The sequence below is a fragment of the Aristolochia californica genome, unplaced genomic scaffold (genome assembly GCF_029961685.1).
Source record: "Aristolochia californica isolate CCGP_79_NKW_82.1479 unplaced genomic scaffold, dmAriCali1.0.hap1 SCAF_2, whole genome shotgun sequence".
NCBI classification, from domain to species: domain Eukaryota; kingdom Viridiplantae; phylum Streptophyta; class Magnoliopsida; order Piperales; family Aristolochiaceae; genus Aristolochia; species Aristolochia californica.
In genome coordinates this window covers 38,850,407-38,876,121 of record NW_027181881.1, presented here as the reverse complement: position 1 = coordinate 38,876,121, position 25,715 = coordinate 38,850,407, and the positions used below count along the sequence as shown (strand labels likewise).

Below are 25,715 nucleotides of genomic sequence, written 5' to 3'. Positions count from 1 at the left end.
GATCACTCGGTTTGAGAGCTAGTATTTTTATTATGGAAAAGTTCAAACTCCATTGGAAATATTAGCATTTAGCACAAGTTTGATCTTGCTAGTTATCATTTCGAACTCTCTGCGTCTGGGAGGAGCAAAAGCGGTGCAAGCCTCATCTTATTTTTCACTGTCAATCGCTTGAAAACTTCGCGAACCAACTCTCTGATTCCAGACCTGGAAATTGCCTCATCCGGCGGCACCAGACGCGAAAGGAGTGGCGAGGCTCGTTTCTGTCCTGTTGGAAACATTATGAAAATATAGCAGTGCTTCTTCCCGGCTACCGCACGACCACAAGAAGGAAGACGGCAGGACTGAGAGGTGCATCATCTCTGAACATGCTTTTTTCGAAGTCCTCAAAAACTCTTGTTTTGTGGAAAGCTGCAGCAGACCAGAGGCTCAAGCTTGAGTCTTTTCCCCTTTTCTAAACCATTGATCTCAGAAAATTTTGCCGAATACTTCGTCTAGTCGTCAGTTTTAACAGAGGATATACTGGCTCCAGGCTTGGATTTACACTCAAAAGCCAGGGATTTTGTTTAGCTTTTTTTGTAATCCTTTTATTTCCGGAAAAAGCTTTGAATCCTTCAGAATGTTTATCTAGCTTGCTACTTTTAGTGCTTTACTTAATTTTTTCCCGCCTTTACCAGTCCACTTCTCCGCTAAATATCTTATATTTCTCCTGTTAATGCCAAGAATCATCTGTTATCTTCATAATATCGAAAGCTTGCACGGTCCTGAAATACTTTTATTAGTTCAACAGTCTTCGAGGTGTCGAACTCGGACCTTGACATGGATTCCACCCTAAAAACTCTGCCCGTGGGTGAGAAAGGAGAAGTTGTTGTAGTTATACCACCAGAGGAAGGCCTCAAGGAGTGTGCTGCCGATGAAGGGTCCAGCTCATTCTCCAAAGTTACGGGGTCTCCTGCTAATAGGCCAACTAAGGAATCAAACGTCTCCACCGCTGAATTTTCACAGTTGGATCGCCGCAAATCCAATGCACACGTCTCCACTTATATAAGCAGTCCTTCACCTGAAAACGCCAAATTCATCCCAAGCGCCAATAAACCTCCAAAATCTCCGTTGGAAACTGCAATCAGACGCCGTTCTTTCTCAAGGTCCTCATTCTCCAAACCCAAGTCAAGGTTTGTGGAAGAACCTAATCCTTATTCTGTGGTTTTAGAGGATAGTAGCGATTCAACAGTAAATAATAGGCCGCCAAGTTCTCCTTATAAAGCTCCTACCATTACTCCCAAAGCTGTAGGTACTCCTAAAACACCATATACTCCTGCTGATGAAGACGAGGAAGAGATCATAAGGAAATACATTCCTCCTCACCAGAAGTGGCGTCAGAGGCTTAAATTTGGGGTTTTGTTTGAGTGGGTCACTTTTATTTCTGCCACAGGGTTGCTAGTTACTAGCCTAACTGTTCACAGATTACATAATTTTGTGATATGGGGGTTGGAGATTTGGAAATGGTGCATGATGGTGATGGTGATCTTCTGTGGTAGATTAGTAACAGAGTGGTTAATCACAGTTCTGGTATTTTTGGTTGAACTGAATTTTGTGCTGAGAAAAAAGGTCCTTTATTTTGTTTATGGATTGAAGAGAATTGTTCAGGTATTTTTTTGGTCCGCTTTGATACTTCTTACGTGGTTGCTTCTGTTTGATCGTGGGGTTGAGCGATCACACAAGACGAGCAGATTTTTAGACTATGTTTCACGAACGCTTGCTTCAGTGGTGATTGGGGCCTTTCTTTGGTTAGTGAAGACGTTGTCAATGAAGATCTTGGCTTCTTCTTTCCATGTTACTGCATTCTTTGATAGAATTCAAGAATCAATATTTCATCAGTATATTCTTCAGGCTCTTTCTGGGCCTCCCTTGATGGAGATGGTAGAGAAGGTTGGGGCTACAGCAAGCACAAGAAGTTCTGTACAGCTGAGTTTCAGAAGTACAAAGAAAGGCAAGGGAGGGGAGGAGCAGGAGGTGTTAGATGTAGCAGCACTTCAAAAGATGAAGCAAGAGAAGGTTTCTGCTCTAACCATGAAAAGGTTGGTTAACACGATAACAAGTTCACGCTTATGGACGATAGCCAATACTCTTGATGAAGTTGTTTATGAGGATGGCAATGAACAAAAAGACACGGAGATTACTAGTGAGTGGGAAGCAAACGCAGCTGCATATCAGATATTTAGGAATGTTGCCAAGCCTGGTACAAAGTAAGAGTTTTTTTATTTATCTTATGATTTCTTCAGTTATTTCATTCTTATTCTTGATGATATTCTTCTTCTACTTTGTTTTTTTCCTTTTTCTTTTGTTGATTTGGTTTTGAATATTACTTTCAGGGTAGTTCCGGATACAGACGTTATATTTAGGATAGTTCCAGATACAAACATTATATTTAGGGTTAGTTCCAGATGCAACCCTAAATTTGGTCCTATTCTTGGGCACTTATATGCTGTATTTCTAACCTTATCTATTTGAAATTTCATAAATAAATGCAGCGTCACCTTTACTATAATATCCTATAGGGAAACAAATTGAAGACATGACCATATTACCATTTATAGTAATTTTTTATTTAAATGAATTATTTTTAGAGGAAAGTTGCAGTCTTCCCTCTCCATTTTTCTATAGGGGAAGGCTCACCAACCCTCCTCTCTTCTCTAGGAACAAATGCATTTTTCTCCCTGGTGAGCATGGCTTTGCTGAGACAAATAGTGGATTATAACTCCAATTACAAGGAGATGTGTGTCACTTTTGGAACACATATCTCCCCTTTGTGATCAGTGTATTGCCACATTCCCAGCATAGGAAGTCCCAACCCGTGGAGGACTGCTCTTTCCCCTCTTTTGTTGTTGATTGGATAGAGATGATATTGGAAAGAAGGAAGAAGATAGGTAGGGTGAGCTGCCTTTCCCCTTGTTTCTGAGCGTTTTGCATGGAAATGGGGGAGGGGTGAGGATCACCTCCTTTATTTTTGCCTTTGTTGGAACTCATGATAATAGGGAGCTGTGGCTCTGCCTCTCTGTCTTTGTCTCCTTTCATGGATTGCCCACCCACCCTCTCTTCTCTAGGAACAAATGCAGGTTCCTCCCTTGTGTAGTAGAAGCTTTGGGGTGGAAGAGAAGCATGAATTCCCTGAGATGAATATAACTCCAATTACTATGAGGCAAGTATCACCTTTGGGACACATGTCCTCTTTGTATTTGTGTCATGCCACATTACCAGCATAGGAAGTCCCAATCCATAGAGGACCACTCTTTCTCCTCTGTTGTTGTCAATTTGATAGGAAAGAGAAAGGAAAGAGGTAAGAAGATAAATAGGGTGAGACCTTCCCCTTCATTCCTAGGCATTTTACATGGAAATGGTGTGTGTGTGTGTGTGTTTGGGGAGGGGGGGGGGGGGTTCTCTCTCTCCCTTCCTTCTTTATTTTAGAGTGATTTTCTAAATTACTAAGTAAAAACAAATGATTATACCCTAATGATATGATTTGGGCTTTCAGTAGGCATTTTTGATTGGATCATATTTGGAAATAGGACATGTTAAGTGGCCTGGTTTGGAATTAGAGCAAAATTAGTTGTTGTATTTGGAAATTAACCTATTTTATTATTAGTTGAATTATATTGTATGATGCTAATCTTATTGATGAGAATGTGTTAATTGTCTTAGCTATCTGTCAAACTGGACCTCTTGAATATTTCTCACACTATCTATGGAATGAGAATTAGGCATATCGATGAGGAGGACCTTCTACGATTTTTGAGTAAGGAGGAGCTGGAGAGTGTGCTTCCACAGTTTGAAGGTGCAGTGGAAACGAGAAAGATAAAAAAAGCAATACTGAAAAATTGGGTGGTGAGATTTTCCTCTCTCTCTCTCTCTCTCTCTCTCTTCTCCAGGTGTTATTCTATATACTTTTTCATGGATTCACTCTTCCAAACATTAAAGAAGTCATCTGTAGCAAGTGCCCGATACTTCTTCCTTAAAAGAAGTTTGAGGGGGTGGAAAATAGTTTTTATCTTTGAAAACTAAAAACTCTGGAAAAGATTCTTTAAGCATACAAGTGCCAGATGTGCCAGATTGTGCCCAAGTGGCACAATCTTGAGAGTTAAAATAAAAAGTGTTTTAAACAATCTCTAATTGCCCATTTAGGCCTGGAATATGGTATAAATACCTACATCAATGGGTTAAAATTACGGGTGGGTGCAGGTTATTGAAAACCTAAACCTGTCCCATGTCCTCTCCTCAAAATCTCTCCCCCACAAATGACCATGATGGGGTTGGATATCTAACTCTATCCTGAATCCCAGCATTATAAAAAATTTAAAAAAATAAAAAAAGAATAAATAGATTAAATGTATACAGTTGTATGATTAAATTTTTTTCTTTGCTAAATGCCCATGTTGAACTAAACAGTCTCTTTTAATAATGTTGATTACACATACACATATCCCTTTTACTCATGGTGATACTTGACCCCAAGACATCGCACTAAAGACCCTCCACTAGACTTCAAAAGTCTCCTTTTAAAAGATATTGTTGTCTTTATAAAATGATTGAGGGTGATTTTTTAATAACTTTCTATGGATTGTAGTTAGGGACTACCCCATCGGGGTAGGGGAACTTGTCACAGGGTTTTAACCCTCATCCCATCCGCTTCGAGCCTGTACGAGTTTTTTACCCTCATCTCATCCTACCCTATGGGGTGATGGGCCTACTCAGTCTTTACCTAATTTGTCTTTGGTAAGGTTCCAGTTTAAGTCATGTGCCTAGTCACTTACATGCCCTTATACACCAATGTATGCCTCAGCAAACATCTACTAATTTTGGAAGATAAAAAAAACGTAATTTCTCATCAGAAAAAAAAAATACATGGAGTAGGTCCCAAATGTGGGGCTTGCTGCTAGGCCTAGGAGGGAAAAGTTCTGCCACCCACCTGCTTGTGATTCATGGGCTATGGTTGTGGACCTGGGTGGTGACTCCACATGTAGGACTTACATATTTTATTTATGCTTTTTTATTTCTGAAGGGTAATTATAATCTTTTTACCTTCCAAATTTAGAAAAAATTGCTTGAGGGTGTGTTGATATTCTTGAACATGTTATAAAGGCATGCAAGCACTATTTTGAACCTGAGGAATATACCAGCAATTGAGTCTTAAGAAGTACCTAAGAACAAGGGTGATGTCTGTCGATGGGAGTGGCTTTATTTTAGATTTGTACAGATGTAGGATACCTTGGATCAGCAAACTCCACAGAAGTAGCAATCAGCACTCTCCTCATGGTCTGGTTGATGTCTTTTTGATTGTACAGGAAAGACTTTCATATCTTAAGCTCCACAGGCTGCTGATATCCTCCTCGGAGGCCCCATTGATGGTATAATGAAATTTAAGAAATCTTTGGGCTCTGAAAGCAAATTAGGTTACTCCCAGTCAGCAAATTGTCGTTTGATCTCTCCCTTGATACAGATGGTGGTCACTGGCTAAATCTTGTTGTAGGAACATCCCCTTGGAGACCAATTAGAGGTTCTCTAGTTTGTGCTTTTCTGATGATCCCTTTCTCCTGTTTGCATTCTCTAGTATCTGTCCTTGGAAATTAAATCTTGTTATTTTAAAAAAATAAATCTTTTATAGCCCTTCAATATAGAATTTCTTTCCCTTCCCTGCTGTTTATAAGCCATAAATTTGTTTATTCTCAATCAAAAAGTTCGAAATGGTCTGATGTGGATGTGTTCTTGGAGCTAAAGTATACTTCAAGCATACAGGTGACAGATGTTATGGTAACAGGTAGTTCTAAGTTCTTGCAAATTGCATAATTTTGCAATTAAAACCAACTGACTTTGAATTGAATAGTTAATAAAAAGTGTCTTATGATCGTGGACTTCTCTGTGTTGTGACTTGGATCATGGCCCTTCAGATAGGAACTAGCAACCTGTGTGCCTTGTGTACTGGGAGAAATGTGTTGATTCTTCTGGTAGAGATCTACTGTAAGCTGTTTCTTTTGAAAGGGGGTTCCTTGACCTTTTTTGGCTGGGCCTCTGGAAATTGTCCCTGCCTAGACGATTTTCTATTTGCTCAACAAAGTTAAGATATATCTGATCAGCTTACCATCCATTGAGGCATCCTCAGATCCTCTAACAGCATTACTCATTCTTTAGCTAGGACAGCTGCCCCTTAACAACATCTTGTTGTGGGCAGGACCTTCCCATTAGATTAGTGGTTATTACAGTTGTTCATTCCTGCTTTTTTTTTTGGTGCTGTTTCTTCTGGTTTTTGTTATGGATGACCCTGTACTTTTTGTATTATTTTCTCTATTTTCTGTCATCATAGCTTTTTCTGATTGTGGTAAAGAAAAAGTCTACCATAGTAAAATGTATGAAATCATGTGGACTAATTATTTTGCATTTCCTTCCATAAATTTGTTTTGTATGTTTTCTTAGGCAGGTTCACCACTGCCCATACCATTGCTTTCTCCTTTTTGTTATACGGATTTTACTGTCGCAGATGAAAACTTAGTTAATTTATGCATTGACAAGAGGGTGAGAAAGTTATTACTGATGCATTATGTGGTTGGATATCGATTTAATACTGATTAGGGAGCATAAATGAAATGAAATGAAAGGACAAGGGTACTTACATTTAACAAAAGTGTTATTTTAGGATATTCTCAAATCTATTATCTGCACATCTTCTGCTCAACTTTTAAAACCCATCCCTACCCCCAATCACTTGTCTAAGGAGCTTTGCGTTTATTTTATTTTATTTATTTTATTTTTTCAGGTGAAGGTCTACCTGGAGCGCAAATCGCTTGCACATTCTCTAAACGACACCAAAACAGCAGTAAAACAGTTGAATAAACTAGTGTCAGGGATTGTGATTGCTGTTATCCTCATCATTTGGCTGCTCTTGATGGGAGTGGCGACAACCAAAGTGCTTCTTGTTATATCTTCCCAAATGCTATTAGTAGTTTTCATCTTCGGAAACACCTGCAAAACCCTATTTGAAGCGATAATATTTGTTTTTGTTATGCACCCATTTGACGTAGGAGATCGTTGTGTCATAGACGGAATACAGGTAAATCTCCTTAAAATTTCTTTTTCTTCTTCCTTGTTTTATACATCTTCACTTGTTTTTTATGTTTTTCTTCTTCCACTAGTGAGCCTTGTATTACATCCTAGAAGTGGGTGAGTGACTGGTAGCATAGTCATGACCCTTATCTTCTATTAATTGCTCAAACCACTACACCTCCCATCACGATTTGATAACGGGTCCAGGTCTTTCCCAAAATGACTAACTCAATTAGGAAGCCGCTTTCCCTTACTAATTGATTCTTGTAGTACTATTCTTCAACATAGCTAGTGCCTGAGACTACAGGTAGGCCAGTTAGATCCTCATCTCATCCTTGGCAGGGAACTTTTAAAACTAGTACGTTTGTTCAAATGATTGGGGCTTATTGTGGCTCACATATCAAAAGTCTAAGAAACTGATAGCAAGCCCAGAAATGTGATAGGGCCAAAAGCTGACTTACCAACTGTGGATCATCTATTCCCTGGAATGGACTTGGTAGCTTTTAAAATTTTGACTTGGTTTGAGTTTGACTTTTTTAGGATGTTACTGTTGGGAGTTTTCTGGGGCACTATACCACATTTTTTTTCTCTTGACAGCTTTTGTCCTTAGATGGGAACAATAGCAAAAGGAAAAAGGAAAAACAAGTCCAAGCCTTTTGTGCTGTATGAACGTGCTAATTAGTACATTGATCTTCTCTTCATCTGTAGTATGTAAGACATGACATTATTAAATGCAGACTGTTCTAAGGAACTTAAAGCTGAACTAGATTAAGTGGAATGGCACGCTCTCCAACAAGATATAAAATTTTTGGTCTGCTCACAACCCCTCCAATCAAAGATAATTTTGGCTCTGATCTATCTTGCTTGCATATACCTTGCTCATATATGAAACCCGTGAGCTTAAGGGGGGGTTAGTCAACAAACTTAAAATTTGAACTTCATCTTCATCTCCTGCTTCAAATTCATTTGATTCATCTACATGAAATTCAACTTCAAACTTGGTGTTAGTGTGGACGAGTTCATGTGCACTAGAAAATAGTTTCTAGTGTTAATGCCCCAAAATGAGAAAAATATAAAAAACAAGAGAATGAGTAACTTGTAATAGTATACTTAATTAAAACATAATACTTAAACCCCAAATTAGGTAAAACAAACATGATTACTACACGAATAAGTAATTTAATATATAATTAAAATATATTAATATATTAATTAAATTAGATATTATATTATTTAATGATTGCAGTTTATTGTACATTAATACAGTAATTACATGAGCCAATTAATTGTGCACATGATTAATTATAAAAAATAAATAAATAAACAAGAAAAATTGATCAAATGCTAACTTTAACACACTATATTTTTACTTATTATTGCATCATCCGGAGGAAAAGCAGCGACAGAGAATAGGATTTGCAAGTTTTTTTTTTTTTTATAAAAAAATCGCATGTGCAAAATGTTATGCACGCAATAACATTGCTAAGTTATTTACAGTAATTAATTGTTTTTCTATACTTTATTTTATTTTATTTCAGTTAAAGAATTAATAGGCCACATGGGCATTTCTTAAAATTTTATCTTGAACCTTGTAAGGGTGAACCCTATTTAAGGGGTAAGAGTAATGAGAAAAAGAAAGTATTGATTTAGAGTAAACAAGGGTTTTGAGTTCTCCTTAACGAGCTCAGGGGTGTGAGTTCTCCTCAAAGAACCTAGCCTTTTCAAGCCTCCCTTTAGCTTGATTTTTTTTTCTTCTCTCTTCCTCCCTACGAATCACTGTGTCAGATCCGGGACCATAACAACTAGTATCAGAGCGGGAACACAATGAACGATTCTTCGTCCCGAGAAAATGGCTTGCCAAGCGCGATTTATTGGAAGAAATACACGCAAGGGCTGTAGCATTGGAAGCAGCATGGCGTGATGGAATGCGTGAATCTTCCATTAAAATTTCTGCAATTGAGAGGCATCTCGCTGTCACAGAAAAGAAGGTCATACGACCTAAACTCGCTCAAGCAGACATTGTCTCAGACGGGAAGAAAGACCAAGGGACAGAAGCTGTCTTCGCACACGCCACGGTTCCAATTTCTTCCGACGAAGCTTCAAATGCTTTGTTCTCAGTTTTGGAACCCCAAAATAGCTACCCCGAGAAGCCCAAGAAGCTTCTTCCCCAACTCTTCAGACAGCCACCAGGTTCCCTTATTCCAGCAGCTGGCAAGGCGAGGAGAAAATGGGAGAAAGGGTGACGAGAGAAAGGGTAACCACAGTGGAAAATATGGTGTTGACAGCAGGAAATGAAATTAGGACCTATAAGAGTTGACAAGAAGAAATTTGGGGGTAAGTTTCTGAAATGCCCTCGATTTTTATGTCAAAACGCATCTCCCATGGGGTTGATGGGGCTCAAATGGGCTGAGCAGCAACAACGCTGCTCGAATTTTGGGGACGAGGGTTTTTTGTTCCGGAAAGAAGAGCAACCGAGCGATTACTTCAATTTTGATGGAATTCAGGCTTTTGTGTCTGATGTGCGAGATGGGATTTTTTTGGGTTTTCTGGAAGTGGTAGAGAATATGCTATGGATGAATTATTTTTCTGATGATGAGAACAGGACCAGTGCGTCTGTTCATTGTCGTCTATCCAGCAATAGCAGTCATGCTTAATTTTTTAGGTCCCATGTATTCTGCTCGGACACTATTTGTTGCAATTATTCAAACAGGTGTGAGTGCTGGAAATTATAGGGTGGCCGAAGTGAGAAAGAATGGGGAGACTGATGGGTTGAACAGTCTGACGAATTTTCAACTTGCTGCTGCTATTGCAGTGCAGAAAGGGGCACAACAGCAGCAAATAAAAACTTTTAGAAAAAATGCAGATGAGCAGCACCTGGAATTTGCTAATTTTGAAAAAATGAAACAAGACTTGAATGTGCTTGTGAAAGGTGGGAACATTGCTGATGCTCGTTGTGTATTTAATGAATTGCCTGCCGTTGATCTAGTCTCATGGACAGCAATGATTTTGGGCTATACACAAAGAGGCCATCCTAGTGAGGCCATGGAGCTATTACAGACAAGAAGTGGGAAACTATGGTTCCCAATTCTGTAACTATAACTGGTCTTCTTTCTGCATGTTCGCCAAGTTCAGGGGCTTTATCATTGTCTTCAACAAAGGGTGCTACTGGTCATCCCCTTGGAGCAGTGGGGCAGTTGAAGCAATCTTTGCTGTCCTTTTGACAACAATAGCAATGCCATACATGGCACAGAATGCCAACTTCCCTGCTGTTGCTACAGAAATTCACCAGAGAGCACTAATCGCTCTTTGTGAGTCCTCTCAGAAGATTTACGTTGCTGCAACCAACTCTAGATGTGACTGGGGCTTCCTAGAGGATATTGTTTATACATTATGTATGCAGAATGATGAGGCTGTGACAGTCCTGAGTTTAGAAGCAGCAGTGGCAAGGGGTGCAAAGCTCAAATGCAGGACTTATGAAGCAAAATTATCTGTTGCAGTGGTCAATACATTTAGTCCTGTCCAGGATGTTACTGATTCTTGCCACACAGGGACAGCAATAAATGTAATCTGGGTTCTTGCTGCAGGTGCCATTCTTAGACCTCTTGAGACTGACAAATGGGTTCAATTCTATATAACAAGGAACAGGTTGGAATTGACTGATAATCTATGCACTACCTTTCTGAATTTATATGCAAAATGTGAATTGCTAGATAACTCTTTGGCTGTAATTGAGCAGATGCTCCAGATTTTTTTTTTGTCTTTGACAGCTTATTTTTGGGTTTGGATAATAATGGATCCATAGAGGAAGCTGCTGGTTTTTCAGCACATAGGTTATGCAGAGATTCACCAGAAATGTTTGGTAAAATGAAAACTCATACCATTGGACTAGATGAGATCACTTACCTGCGTCTGTTCAGTGCTTACGCTCATGGTATGTTAGTACAGCATGCTGGCCAATGTGAGGGGACTGGCTCCAACGACTGAACACTGTGACTGCAGGGTGACTGTTCTGAGTACAGCAGGGTATGCACATAACAGACCGCCTGAAGAGGCTCATGGGTTCTTCAACAAAATGATGTCTGCTGTGGCAGTGCAGAAAACAATGCTGCCAGAGCCAAGAAAACATTGCTCCTGTGGCAGTGCAGAAAACAATGCTGCCAGAGCCAAGAAAACATTGCTCCTGTGGCAGTGCAGAAAACAGTGCTGAAAACAGCAGCAGTGCAGAAATCAGTGCTGCAAAACATTATTCAACTTGATATACTAGTTCTGCTTTTCGGTGGTGATCAACATTCTGTTGGCCACCATGTCTTGCAGTGGGGTTTGAAGCTCCTTATGGGGATCTTGAATGGAAAGCGGGTCCTCACTTTTCATTGGGTTACAGCTTGTTTGGCAGCTCAGTATCCTGTCCCTAACGAGGTGTATGAAGTTAGTCCACATATTCAAAATCCAGAACTTCGTGTGAGGAAGCAGCATTATGAGCTACTGTATCCGATAGATGCTATTGATAACAAATAGCTTCAGGTGACACAGAGACAGCGGCGGCAGCTCGCTTTCCTTTTGTTACAAACCAAACCCCATGGACAATTCCAGCATACCAACTCATCCTCTGCATTGACTTCACTTATGGATGAGGAGAGGAGTCATGGTAAGTTCAACGCTGATAATTTCCTGTTTTGCGTTATTCCTAAGCAGATAAATGACATAGAGAGAATGGTTGGGGTAAGTACTAGAATTATTTCTGTTTTCCATAGTACTGCAATTTATGGGTTTGATGAGCACTTGCAAAATTCAGAGTTGTTTAATCTTGACGTTTTTACTGCTGCCTACAACCCAGTGATGAACATACAATCCATTCTTACTCAATATCCTGTAGTGGGTTTCATCACTACTTCCACCAATCTGGGTGCATTACATCAAGGAAAACAAACTTACATCAAGATAGCTTTTAACTGCCCGCATTCAAGCTGCTTTTCAGCAGCAGAGGTTATCAATGAAATTTTTGCACGGCTGTCACTGGCTGAATATGCTTATGAGGCTCATGTTGCTGGTCTCTCTTATGGGATAAACAATACCGAAAGTGGAAACCAGGTGCCAATGATTTCAAGCTAACTATTGTCAGTACCAATTGAACCTGATTTGGGTGCACGTCTTGGAGTTGCTCGTGTGCCAGAAATTGGATTTATATACACGAAATTCGTCAGGACCGTAACCAGTACTGCCACGGTTGTTTGTGGAGTTCAAAAGGATATGCTGAGTGATCCAAGAGCAACAGAGTATGCACAGAAAAGTGAGGGTACACTAGAAGAAATTGGGCAGACCGTAGTAATTATGACTGTTGAGATTTCAAAATTCAGAGTTTTGTCTCAAATTAAAACTGCCCAACCTTTGGTATGTAGGGTGTATGATGCTGGCACCAAGTTTCATGACATGCCTGTCAAGGCACTTAAGATGGATGATACTAGCAGAGTTTTTGACCAAATCTCACAGAGGAATTTAATTTGTATGCATGCTATGATGTGGGGACACTGTCTTCATGGCTGTCTTGCAGCAATGGTGGGTTTATTCTCACATGGGTTTTAGAAGATTATGGTGGAACGTCTTGTTGGCCAGTAATGTTCTTGCCAAAATGGAACAAGTGATAATTCAGACTGTTGTTTGGTTGCTTGACTGTGTGATCAGTTGCTTCAACAAGTGATGCTGACAGTGTTGGATTCTCAAAAAAACAAAAAAATTGCTTCTTAGGTAGAATGCTCCAGTTTTGTCGTCCCGAGGGCTGACACAGATACCGTGGATGCTACTTTGGAATAGGTAGAGACATTCGGCAAACAGACCCTACCTTTGAGCTTGAGAACAAGCTTTTTCTCCAAGGGGGGTGTAATGTTATGCACACAATAACATTGCTAAGTTATTTAGAGTTTAATTAATTGTTTTTCTTTATTTTACTTTATTTTATTTCAGTTAAATAATTAATAGGCCACATGGGCATTTCTGTAATATTTTATCTTGAACCTTGTAAGGGTGAACCCTATTTAAGGGGTAAGAGTAATGAGAAAAAACAAGTATTAATTTAGAGTAAACAAGGGGTTTTTGAGTTCTCCTCAACGAGCTTAGGGGTGTGCGTTCTCCTTAAAGAACCTAGGGTTTTCAAGCTTTCCTTCGGCTTGATTTTCTTCTCTTCTCTCTTCCTCCCTACAAATCACTGTGTCAGATCCGAGACCATAACACGAAACTCGCACGTGCGAGTTTGCACGTTGTGCGGGACTGGGCGTTGAGGGGGGGGCGGCTGATCTGACAGCTGAAGGCAATGGTAGGGGGGTGACGACGACGGGAGAGGATTCGAAGCAGCTGCTTTGGCTGGGGTACGATGAGGCGAGGGCGAGGCTACGGGCGGCAAAGAAGGCGTTGCACGGGGGGAAGGATTAGGTGCGGCAAGAGGGAGATGGAGGCCGAGAGGGACGAAAAAATTTTCGGATGAAAGAGAGAAGAGAAGAATGAGACCAATGCAGGATAGAGACCAAAAAAAAAAAAAAATTCGACGAGGGTTCGATGCATCCCGCCCGCTTCATCCGGATGATTCGCAATATACTGCGTAATCCCCGAAATTAAATCATGGAGATGATTTTGGGATTCATCAACATGAATCAGGCGTTGGTGCTTCACTAACAACGTTAGGAGATGAACTGAGCAATGCGGCTGAAGTTCATTTCCCGCGTCAAGTTGACTAACCCCCCCCCTAATATACCATTATAAACATGCCACTTGAAATGTCAATTTCTTTTCTCATGTGAAAAATGACAGATTTTCTTATTACTATCAAAATTCTTTACTAATTCAGTTATCTGGAAAAGCATCTGTAGTTATGCTATTATTTTTGGGCTATTGATTAATTTTGCTGCTTGTCTTTACTTTCATAACATGGTCTCTTATTGTTTGAGGCCACTAATCATTTAGGAGTCATTATTTTTTTTTCTTCATTTCTTTGTTTCATTATGATAGCACACGAAACAAAGGGTGTACTTGTAATTAATTTTATAAGTAAAAGGGTAGATTAGGGAAAATGGAAAGGGAGCTTCAGCTACGGGACATATTTATAATCATTGTCTAGCTTGAAGGATAGATATGACGAGTAGAAGTTGTTTAGAAGTAGAAACTCCATTAAAAGTAGGAAGTTGCTTTGCTAGTAGCTTTTTAGTAGCTTCATAGTTTGGTTAGGCCTAGTGGTTTCCTAGTTTGGGGAGTTCCTAGTTTGATTAAGCTTAGATTAGGAGTTTCTCTTTCATTCAAATTATGTAGCATTTGTAAATTGAGAAGGCTGGGCAAAAGGGGACACAAGTCCTCAAGCCCTAATTTATTTTTGCTTTTGTTAAGGAATAGTCATACATGGATTAAGGAGTGCAAAGATATTGAGTTTTTTAGCTGGGAAAGAGGTTTCCTAAGTTGGCTAGTCATTTGGGGATGGGCCTTGGACCCAACTTCACATGGTATCAAAACAACTACTCGTATGTGGGTCTACACCTAAACTATCCACTTGTAGAGCCACAAAAAGGGCCCTGCACCTAAACTATCTACTTGTAGAGCCACAAAAGATGACCTACATGTGAGGGGGAGTGTTAAGGAATAGTCCCACATGGATTAATGAGTAAAAAGATTTTGAGTTTATTAGTTAGGAAAGAGGTTTCCTAAGTTGGTTAGTCATTTTGGGATGGGCCTTGGACCCAATGTTATAGCTTTATTGCTTTGACAGTTATAGAATTAGTTGGCCCTAAAATCTTCTAGTTCTTATCAAGTGGTAGTGGAGCTGTTCTTTCCGCAGATTTATCACCATCATCCCACAATTATCGTATTATGAGTTATATATTGCCAAAAATGTTTTGGAGTCTAGTTTCTAACGCAAAAAGAATTTTGATAATTTGATTTTTTCTACATGGAGAAATCAAAATCTGAAGTATCAAAGGTTGGATGGTAGAAAGCTTTTATTTTTTAGATTGTTAAAGTTTAGGGGTATTTTGGTAATTTTATTATGGTATATTGTATCATGAGGTTCTAGTCAGAAATGTATCAATTAGACATCTCCAATGATGTAATTTTTACACATTTCAAAAAAATGATATAATTGTTACCCTTTTTTGTTACTGTTTTATGGCTGTAAGGGATAGTGTAATAGGGGTAATATGGACATTTTCCTTGTAAATCACTTTAAGTTGTTTAATAAAGAATTTTGGGGTCGACCAAACTCCCTAATATGACTGCTCTCTGAAAGCAGTCTTTCCCTCTTATTCTCTTCTCCTTCTCCACTTTCTTACTTTTTAATTCTTCCTTTCTTTTAGTTTACATGGTATCAGAGTAATCAATCTATTTGTGGTGGGTGTTCAACAAGAATTTTATTCTCGTCAAGCCTGCAAACTCTCCAGGAAGAGGGATTCTCTAGAATTATTACTGATAGAAGTGAAAGGTTAGACCTTTTTTTCTGTTTCTTTGTGCCATAACCCTAGGATTGATAGGTTGTGCTATCAATTGAATAACTTTATAAGATTTTTGTGCCCCTATTGTTTGGATCTTCTATCCCAATTTTGTGCCTGCACAAGTTTTAGAGACTCAACACTGCCTGTATCATCATCATTAGGGCTGATGGCAGCCTAATTACCTTCTTCTAACATTCTTTTTCTTAGACTACTGGATTGTGTCAGTGCAATCATATTCATTGGAGTATGAGTGCCCTAATTTACTGTGCTGTGTGGGCCCGCCTCATATGCATAGGCACATGTAGAGTTTTTTTTGTGAATTCTTTGGCGTTGGTGGTTTTAATAAAGTGTTAGATGCCCCAAGTAGGAAGAATCTACCATAGTGAGTGCCACTGCTCGAGAAACAAATACATCATCCAACATATAGAACCCTCCATTCCATGTCTTGAACCAATCGTCCTCTTCGTTTGTAATTCTTGGAAAACACAAGTAGGATAAAAATTTATTGAATAGTTGAAGGATTTAGTAATAGGACTCATAGACAAATTGGAACAAACAGAACGAAATCTAAGGACATTTGTGGGGTAGAGTGAACGGACCCTCCCCTTGAATAGAAGAGGTGGATCCATCAGCTAAAGTAACTCAATGGTATGAATGAGATGGATTAATGGATTGAAATAAGGAAAGCATACATGACATATGTGTAGAGGCTCCTGAATCAATGACCCAAGAAGGAGAATGAGACCCATTCAATGCAGTCATATCTGTACTAGCCATTGTGGCACTTGTTGAAGATTAAGGATGAATCTCAACAGTCGAAGTAGTAGATGATGCAGTTAGTTGGCCCAATTAACCCACTAACTTTTCTTGTCTTGTTTCAATGTGGAACTTTTTATCACTCAACACTACCCTTCATGTCTAGGCTTACACATAATAGGTCGGAATGTGGGTACAAACCCTCTAATGGGGCACACGGACTTCATGGAACCCACCATACAAATTCCTATCTCATGGACTCCATAACACAACTACCTAGGTGAGCACAAACAAGGATTTCGCTCACACACACAACTTGCTCTACCATGTTGAGCTTTTTGGGTTGGGTCCGATTTCATCTCAAAATGACTAGCCACTTAGGAGGCATATTGTTCAACCTTATAACTCGTTAACTTTTCTTCTCAATGTGGGACTTTTTCGTACTCAATAGATACTCATTGGGTGTAGACATCTATTGAAGCCCAAGACATTAGACAGTGAATGGCACAAACCCATAGTCCACGCTGAATCTCAAGGGCGAGGTTCTTATAAGGGGCTGCAATGATAGCACATGAATAATAATGACATACTTGTGATTAATTTTATAAGTAGAAGGGTAGATTAGGAAAATAGAAAGGGAGCTCCAGTGGGACATATTTGTAATTATTGTCAAGCTTGAATGGTAGAATAGGAAGAGTAGGAGTTGTAGAATTTTGGATCCCATGTAGAGGACTTAGATCAACTAAGAAGAAGAGATCGACCACAAAGGTAGAGAGCTTGGACTAGGTGGAAGAAGAGGTGCGCCGACCAAGGGAAGGAGGGAGGCTGGATGAACTTTGGAGAAAGGAGGAGAGAGCTTCAATGCTCTACTCTTAGCCAATGCCTTTATTTATAGCTTTTACAATGCCCTTAGGGCTACAACTTTATAAAAGAAAGACATAAAAAGGACAAGTATTTACACCTTCGTGCCATCTTTATGAGAAACATCCTATTTTACCCATATGCCACCACTTAGACGTGTGGCCTTACTTGCCTTGGACTTGTGGGCTTGAGCCCATATTCTAACACTCCCCCTCAAGTTGGAGGTGAAAAAACATCATAGATACCTAACTTGCCACATATAAAGGATAAGATTTTAGATGTGACTGGTTTAGTAAGGATATTTTCTACTTGCTCTTGTGATGAAACATGTTTGAGGGAGATTATACCCGCTTGAAGTTTCTCCCATATAAAGTAGCAATCCACCTTAATGTGTTTGGTCCTTTTATGGAAGATTGGATTTGAAGTAATATGAATAGTTGTTTAGTTATCACAATGTAGACCCATGGGACCTCCTTTATACAATCCTAATTCAGTAAGAAGGGTCCTCCATAGGAGTTCACTAATTGTGTGAGCTATAACTCTGTATTCTGCTTCGACACTAGATCTTGCAACCTCATTTTGTTTCTTACTTCTTCATGTAACCAGGTTCCCTTCAACAAGAGTGCAATATCCAGAAGTAGACTTCCTATCATCTGGTGATCCAGCCCAGTCTATGTCTGAGAAACCGTCTATGTTGAAGTGACCATGTTTTATATAAAGTAATCCTCTTCCCGGAGCTCCTTTTATGTATCGTAATATTCTCTCTAAGGCATGTCAATAGGTAAGTTGTGGTTTACGCATGTATTGACTCACCACACTTACAGCATATGATATGTCTGGTCTAGTTATCGTGAGGTAGATCAGTTTGCCCACAAGTCTTTGATATTTGTCAACATAAATATCTTCTCCAGTCATTGCACATAATTTTACATTCGTATCTATTCCCGTTTCTTTGAGGAGGTCCAAGACATACTTCCGTTGAGACAATATTATCCCATGTTTAAATTGAAAAACTTTTATGCTCAAAAAATAATTAAGTAGTCCCAAATATTTAGTTTTGAATTCCTGACATATCATACTTCTTGTATGTTATGTGCATCATCACCGGTTAAGATAATGTCTTCAACATATACAGCCAATAATATTTTTCATTTAAAAAAAAAATCATTTTGAGGTATCTTTAAAATATACCGAATGATCTGCCGAGCACTGATGAAAGCCAAACCGTAGTAGTGCTTGGCAAAATTTATCAAACCAGGCCCGAGGGGACTGTTTAAGCCCATATAAAGACTTTTATAACCAGCATACAGACTCCCCCTCAACCACATAACCAGGTGGTTGAACCATATAAATTTCTTCGCGTATCACCATTTAAGAAGGCATTCTTTACATCGAGTTGATATACGGGCCATGATGAATTAGCAACAAAAGATAATAGGATACGTACTAAATTTAATTTGGCAACTAGAGAAAAGGTTTCCTCATATTCCACTCCATAACACTGAGTGTATCCTTTAGCAACGAGTCTGGCTTTAAGATGAGCAACGGACTCATCCGGGTTATGTTTAACCGAAAACACCCATTTACAACTGACTGTTTTTTTTCCTTTTGGGAGTGATGCTAAGTGCCAAGTTTGATTCTCATATAAGGCGTGCATTTCTTCATCCATAGCCGCCTTCCATCTTAGATGCTATAGGGCCTCATGATAGGACTGCGGAATTGAAGTAGAAGAAAGAGATGCAAGAAACTGAGAGCAAGCAAAAGACAAACGATGGTGAGACATAAAGTTGGATATAGGGTGAGAAGTAGTACAGGAATGACGTTCCATTCTTAAAGCAATAGGCGGAGTATCAAATTTTGGACCAAACCTAGGGGGGGATGGACCTACCTCAGGTGGATCCAAAAACTTCACAGGTGAGGTGTTGGCCGGTGCTTCAGGGGGCTGAGTAATATCGACATTAAAGGGCACAAGTAGACAAAGAGTGATAGGAGGAAATGACAAACCTGGAGGAGCATCATTCGAGGAGTAGAATGAGGTGTCCTCAAAGAAGGTCACATCCCGAGATACAAGCATCCTCCTAAGGGTAGGATTGTAATAGACATACCCTTTCTGGGTGCAAGAGTACCCAAAAAAAAATACACTTCATAGAATGAAGAGCAAGTTTACTCTTTTGTGGATATGTGACATGGACAAAGCATGTACATACAAAAACCTTGAGAGGAAGAGAAAAGGGGTCTTCACCAAGAAATAATACAGAGTAAGGAGTTTTATGGCTAAGAACTGATGAAGCTATTGATAAAAAAACAGGTCGTAAGTATAGCATGAGGCCAATAAAAGTTAGGTACCTTCATGGAGTAGAGGAGGCCCCGAGCAACTTCAAGAAGATGACGATGCTTCCTTTTAGCAACACCATTCTGTTGAAGGGTATAGGCACACAATGTTTGATGGATAAACCCATTACCCTCACAAAATGATTGGAACTCACTAGACAAGTATGCCTTAGCATTATCAAACCTAAGGATCTGAATCTTTTTTCCAAATTGAGTTAACACCATAGCATGAAAGGTTTTAAAGATAGTAAGTATTTTAGATCGTTCTTTCAAGAGATATAACCAAGTGACCCGGGTAAAATCATCAGCAAACGTAACAAAGTATTTAACATAAGAAATATTAGAGACACACAAAGGTCCACATACATCAGAGTGTACTAAAGAAAAAGGAGCAGTACTTGTAGTTGTAAAGCGAGGAGAATATGTATTTCTATGATGTTTACTCAATTGACAAACTTCACAATTGAAAGTAGAGAGGGATTTTCACGAAGGAAGTAAATGACTCAGGAAAGGTGTAGAAGGATGGCCAAGCCACTTGTGCCCAAGTTGTGCCTCGGATGTAGTGGATGATAGGGCAGCTAATGGAGGAAAGTTGAAGTAGTACAAACCCCCTTTTTCATGGCCGCTACCAATTACCCTTTTCGTAGTTAGATCCTGAAATGTACAAGAAGAGGGTGAGAAAGTGACAGAGCAATTCAGATTTTTTGTGATTTGACTAATCGAAAGCAAGTTGAAAGGAAATTGAGGGACAAATAAGACATCTTGAAGAGGGATAGAAGATGTGATAGACAAGGAACCCTTGCCAAGTACTTTGGTTTGGGTACCATTAGCAATAGTAACAAATTTATTGGGAAAACATGGAGATAAAGAATGAAGCATGTGTTTGTTACTTGACAAGTGTTCGGAGGGCCCAAAGTCTATGATCCAAGAGGAGGAAGAGGAAGAGGAAGAAAGCATACCTGAGGCAATGGTGGGAGCAGTAGTAGGTAACGGTGGAAGGGAAAACTCCATAAGGGACTTCATCTTATGAAATGTGGCATAGTCTTCAGCAGTGAGACTCATTTTTCCGGATTGGGAGTCATTCTTTTCTTCCCGTTTATCAACATTAACGGAGGTTGGGTTAGTCGTGGCCCAATCTGGCTTGCCATGAAGCTTCCAACAGTTTTCCACAAGGTGGTTTTGACCACCACCGTAGGTGCATATGCGAGGCTCAATGCGTGAATGGGTAGGACCCGTTCTACCACCTCTTGTGCAGCCCCCTTTAAAATTTCTGTCGCGTCCTCGGTTGGAGGATGATGTACCCCTATTATCGGAATACATAGCTGATGGAGCATCAATAGGGGAGGTAGGAATGGATCAGGGATCCGTATCAACGTAGCACTAATTTCGTCGAAGGATGGAAGTGCGATGAACTAAGAAGTTGGGTCTTAGCAACCTCAAGATACGGCTTGATATTCGTTAAGTAAATGGCTGCTGCCAAGGCCTCCCGTTGCCTTTCTTGAACTGCAATATCTGTTGAATACGATTGAGTGATCTTCCATTCTTGAAGAAGTCCCTAAAACCGGGCCAAGAATTCATGAATATTATCCCCTTGCTTAGTATTCAGCATACTTTGTAAGACATCAAACAATTTTTGCAAATAGGTCATGCTAGAGTATAATTTAGCGCATGTGTCCCAAATATCCTTGGCTGTTTCCAAGCAGATCACATTGTTGGCTACATGTTCTTCCATGCTATTTATGAACCAACTAATAACCAGATTATCATTTTTAACCCACTTGAGGTAGGCTACATCTTTATCAATTAGAGGAGAGAGTTTGTTTAAGTGACCTAGAAGATCATGATTAATGAGAACCCGTCGTACCGATTGTGACCAGCTAAGATAATTGGAGAGGCCCCTCGAGGGGATAGTAGTAATTCTGAGTATGTCACTCGTACTACTTGTATGTTCAATCTCCATTATGAAGTAAATCAAATGCTTAAACTACACCAAGATCAAATTGTAAAGGGCGTCTCAAAAAAATCCACTAATGCAACTTAGAAGATCCGTGGACCAAATCAAACACTTACAAAGGGAGATATAGAATTTTCTCCAGCAGAGCAGGCACTAAATCATCGAAGAATTTGTGCTTATGTCAAGTGGAGACATCATCCAGAAATCAAACAATTCCTCTTATATCTTTTAAAAAATAAAGAGGATAGATTTAAACCTTTATGCCTTAATCCAAACTCCAAAAAGAACTATGGCCAAACACTTAAGAATCACAATCTTCTTTTGAGATCCTTATTATCAAGTCAGGTCTCTTATAACTCCTCAACTCATGGGAACCAACTTCCAAAAAACCAAGTGTTGGAGTTCAAGAAAGTAGAAGGGGCAGCAGAATAATAGAGGCAAGTAGACGCTGGAATTTTAACCATATGACGATCATCCAACAAAATAACAAGATCCCATGAACAGCGCCAAGTGTGAGAGAACTTACAGCAACATGTGCTGGAAATCCAACTCATAGAAAATTGATCCAAGTTACATGTAGGTAACCGAATCACAAATCATTTCCATCAATACATCAATTTTGATAAAACACTAGCAGCAACCAATCTTGATCAAGCTTGCAATTTAGCTACAAGAAGATCAAGATTATAACATCTTCTTAATCACAAGAGATTAATCTTCACAACTTCTCATATGAAAATCATCTTGTCTTGATCTAATCTAGAAATCAAGACCTCAACTTGTAGAAGGAGAATATGTAAATAATAACCAGAATTGACTTATCTCTTCATGGTTGGACTCCTTTCATGAATAAATTCTTGGACAGATCTTCATAAATATTGGCTTGTATACTTCATCAAGGGGGATCCTAAACTCCTTGTTCTGATACCATGTAGAATTTAGGATCCCATGTAGAGGACTTAGATCAACTAAGAAGAAGAAGAGATCCAACCACAAAGGGAGAGCTTGGACTAGGTGGAAGAAGAGGTGCGCCAACCAAGGGAAGGAGGGAGGCTGGACAAACTTTGGAGAAAGGAGGAGAGAGCTTCAATGCTTTACCTCTTAGCCAATGCCTTTATTTTTGGCTTTTACAATGCCCTTAGGGCTACAACTTTATAAAAGAAGAGACATAAAAAGGACAAGTATTTACACCTTCATGCTATTTTTATGAGAAACATCCTATTTTACCCATATGCCACCACTTAGATGTGTGGACTTAGTTGCCTTGGACTTGTGGGCTTGAGCCCATCTTCTAACAGGAGTTGCTTAGAAGTACGAACTGTCATAGGAGTAGGAAGTTGCTGTCTTAGTAGCATCCTACTAGTTCTGTAGTTTGGAGAGTTCCTAGTTTGATTAGGCTTAGATTAGGAGTTTCTCTTTCATTCAAATTATGTTACTATTAGTATCCATAAATAGAGAAGGTTGGGCAAGGAAGAAGACACGTCCTCAAGCCCTAATTTGTTTTTGTTTTATTGCGTTCTTGGTTGAGAATTATTTAACCAGAAAATCTTTCACTTTGGTTCTTAACACAGGGAAAAAGAACTCTGCCTTTTGCTACAAGCAATTTTTTTTTTTTTTCAAATGGTGAAAAACTTTTACTACTGGTAAAACTTAGCACAAATACAGAAGAATGAAGCTCAAGCTACAATGGGGAATGACAAAGAGGGTCAGGAGACGCCTTCCTTGGCGAGAACATCCAAAATATTATTAGCAGCTTGGAGTGTGTGCTGCCATGATACAACAAAGGAAGTACATAAGATTGTTTTCAAGGAGGAAGAAAACAAAGAGAGTTGTAAAATCTGAAACCAACCAGTAATAAGATGGAAACAAAGGAGTGGAGGAAGAAGTTGGAGGTTGTCTACTTTTCTGGGTAGAAATCTTGATTAGGGCATATAATTGACTCTTAATCTCTTTCATTGATTACTTACAGGACATGCATGACTTCGAGAAAAAATGAAAAGAATGAAAAAGAAGAGTGGTGGTGGGGTGAGGAATTGGAAGAAATTGATGAAGATGAGAGAAAGTTTGGCAGCTGCTACTTTTATGTAGAGAAGAAAGAAATAATGCAAGAAAATTATATGGAGTGTACGGTTACAGTTTGCTTGAGAATTGGGTGTTTTGATATATTGCCATGTAGGATATGTGGTGGACAAGTGATAGAAGGACTATAGATGATTGCTGTTAACAGAAATAACTTAACTCTGTGATTGGCTAAACGTTTTGCAGCCATATAGCAAAGTATAAATGAGTGGGACCGGTGGTGCCATTTTATGTATTTGACACTATTTCTGAATTTCAATCCTTAAATAACTGTTGTTTGGTCACCTTAACCTTTTGCAGATGGTTGTTGAAGAGATGAATATTTTGACAACTGTGTTCCTGAGGTACGACAATGAGAAAATATATTATCCAAATTCAGTACTGGCAACAAAACCCATTAGCAACTTCTACAGAAGCCCAGATATGAACGATTCTGTAGAGTTCTCTGTTGATGTTTCAACCTCAATGGATAGCATCAAAGCTCTCAGAGAAAAGATAAAGATGTATGTTATTCTGAATGTCCTTACTTGTTCAATACAAATATTTAGCAAGCCACACTGGTGCTGTAGTTAGCATTCCTATTTATAGAATATTAGTGCAGTTATCTAAGCCCAAAATTGCAGACTCCTGAAGTGTGCCTATGGCACTCTCCCAAGCCCGAGGTCCACTATAATGAACTATTGTGGATGGTCTCTGGCTAAATATCTGATGGAGAAATTCAAGATGTGTTTTCTGATTCCTTTTATCGTAGCACATGAAACATTATTTTCTGATGACATAAACTAGATCAATGTAGTGTTTACAGGCTTCAGATTATTTAGATGCTTACAAAATGCACACAGCATATCTGTCCTTAGTTCTAGCATAACTAGATTTTTCGTTGTCAGACTCGGCCTTTTTTTATTCTCTTTTCTTAAATATCATTGAAGAAGCTCATTTTGGCACCTCAGGTTCATGGAAAACAAACCTGAGCATTGGCATAGTAACCACAATTTGGTTGTAAAAGAGATTGAAAACATGAACAAGATGAAGATGGGTCTATTTGTTCTCCACACAATGAACTATCAAAATATGGGGGAGAAGACCAGCAGGAGATCTGAGCTCCTCCTTGGGCTGAAGAAAATTTTCGAAGAACTTGGAATAAAGTATCATCTGCTGCCTCAAGAAGTCCACCTCACCTATGCCAGTGGGATGCCAACAAACTTGGGCCGGTGATGTTTTGTTTCTGAATGACAGAATAGAAGCTGTTCTTACCTTCTTGATTTACCTTATTATAATGAAAGGGATGTGGTATTCACCTGTTGTGGTATGAGATTTTTAGAAGAACTATTATTCTTCAACGAGAAGCTTATTTCTAGAAAACAGTTGAGCGTTGAGTTTATTAGTTGATAAATTCTTATGTTTTGTGTATTGGTTTTAAGTTGTTATTTAGTTTTTGTTCGTGAGTGTTCTAGGTCTCGCAGTCATCTAAAAACCAGGTTCTCCTAATTTTAGTCCAAGATAAAGACCAAAAAAAAATAAAAAAAAATGGTCTCAGCAACTAGTTTTACAAATTGAAGAACAAATTTCCCCTACTAAAACTGAAAACAATTGACCAAAAAATAACATGTATCACACTGATTCTGGTTGATTACATCCAAAGTTAAGAGTTGTTATTTAGTTTTTGTTCGTGAGGTCTCGCAGTCATCTAAAAAAGACTATGGCATGAAATGATTTAAATATAGAAAAGATTCCAGACCTATCATTGAATAAAAGTGGCAATGTAACTCAAGTAAAATAATCTACAGAGGCAATGAAGTATTTAACTTGAGAAATGTTTGATACACTCAATGATCCCCATACATCTGAATGAATCAAGGAAAAGGGAACAACACCTTTAAGTTCAGCTCAAGGAGAGTATGTAATCCTTTGGTGTTTGTTCAACTGACATATTTCACAATTCAAACCAAACAAAGATTTCAAAGAAGAAAACTAATATTGAAGTGATGATGTTGATAGATGCCCGAATTTGTTGTGCCATAATTGTGCCTCTTTCTGAGAAGTAGAAAATGTAGTCACTAGAGGCAAGTCCATGGCCTCCACCAATCATCTACTTCGCTGCTAGATGCTAGAAAACACAAGAAGAAGGTGAGAAGGTGATAGAACAATTAAACTTCTTTGTTAACTGACTGACATACAACAAA

The 25,715-nt window shown here is 39.0% G+C and overlaps 1 protein-coding gene across 1 annotated transcript; it reads left to right on the top strand.

Moving 5' to 3' along the window:
* The first annotated feature begins 334 nt into the window (after nucleotides 1-334).
* LOC137955654 (mechanosensitive ion channel protein 10-like) lies at nucleotides 335-24,898 on the top strand. The gene is made up of 6 exons (XM_068802690.1): nucleotides 335-348; nucleotides 780-2,243; nucleotides 3,756-3,879; nucleotides 6,803-7,096; nucleotides 23,833-24,035; nucleotides 24,483-24,898. Exons 2-6 carry the CDS (start codon nucleotides 817-819, stop codon nucleotides 24,745-24,747), a joined length of 2,313 nt encoding a protein of 770 aa, XP_068658791.1. The 5' UTR covers nucleotides 335-348; nucleotides 780-816; the 3' UTR covers nucleotides 24,748-24,898.
* The last annotated feature ends 817 nt before the right edge of the window (nucleotides 24,899-25,715 follow it).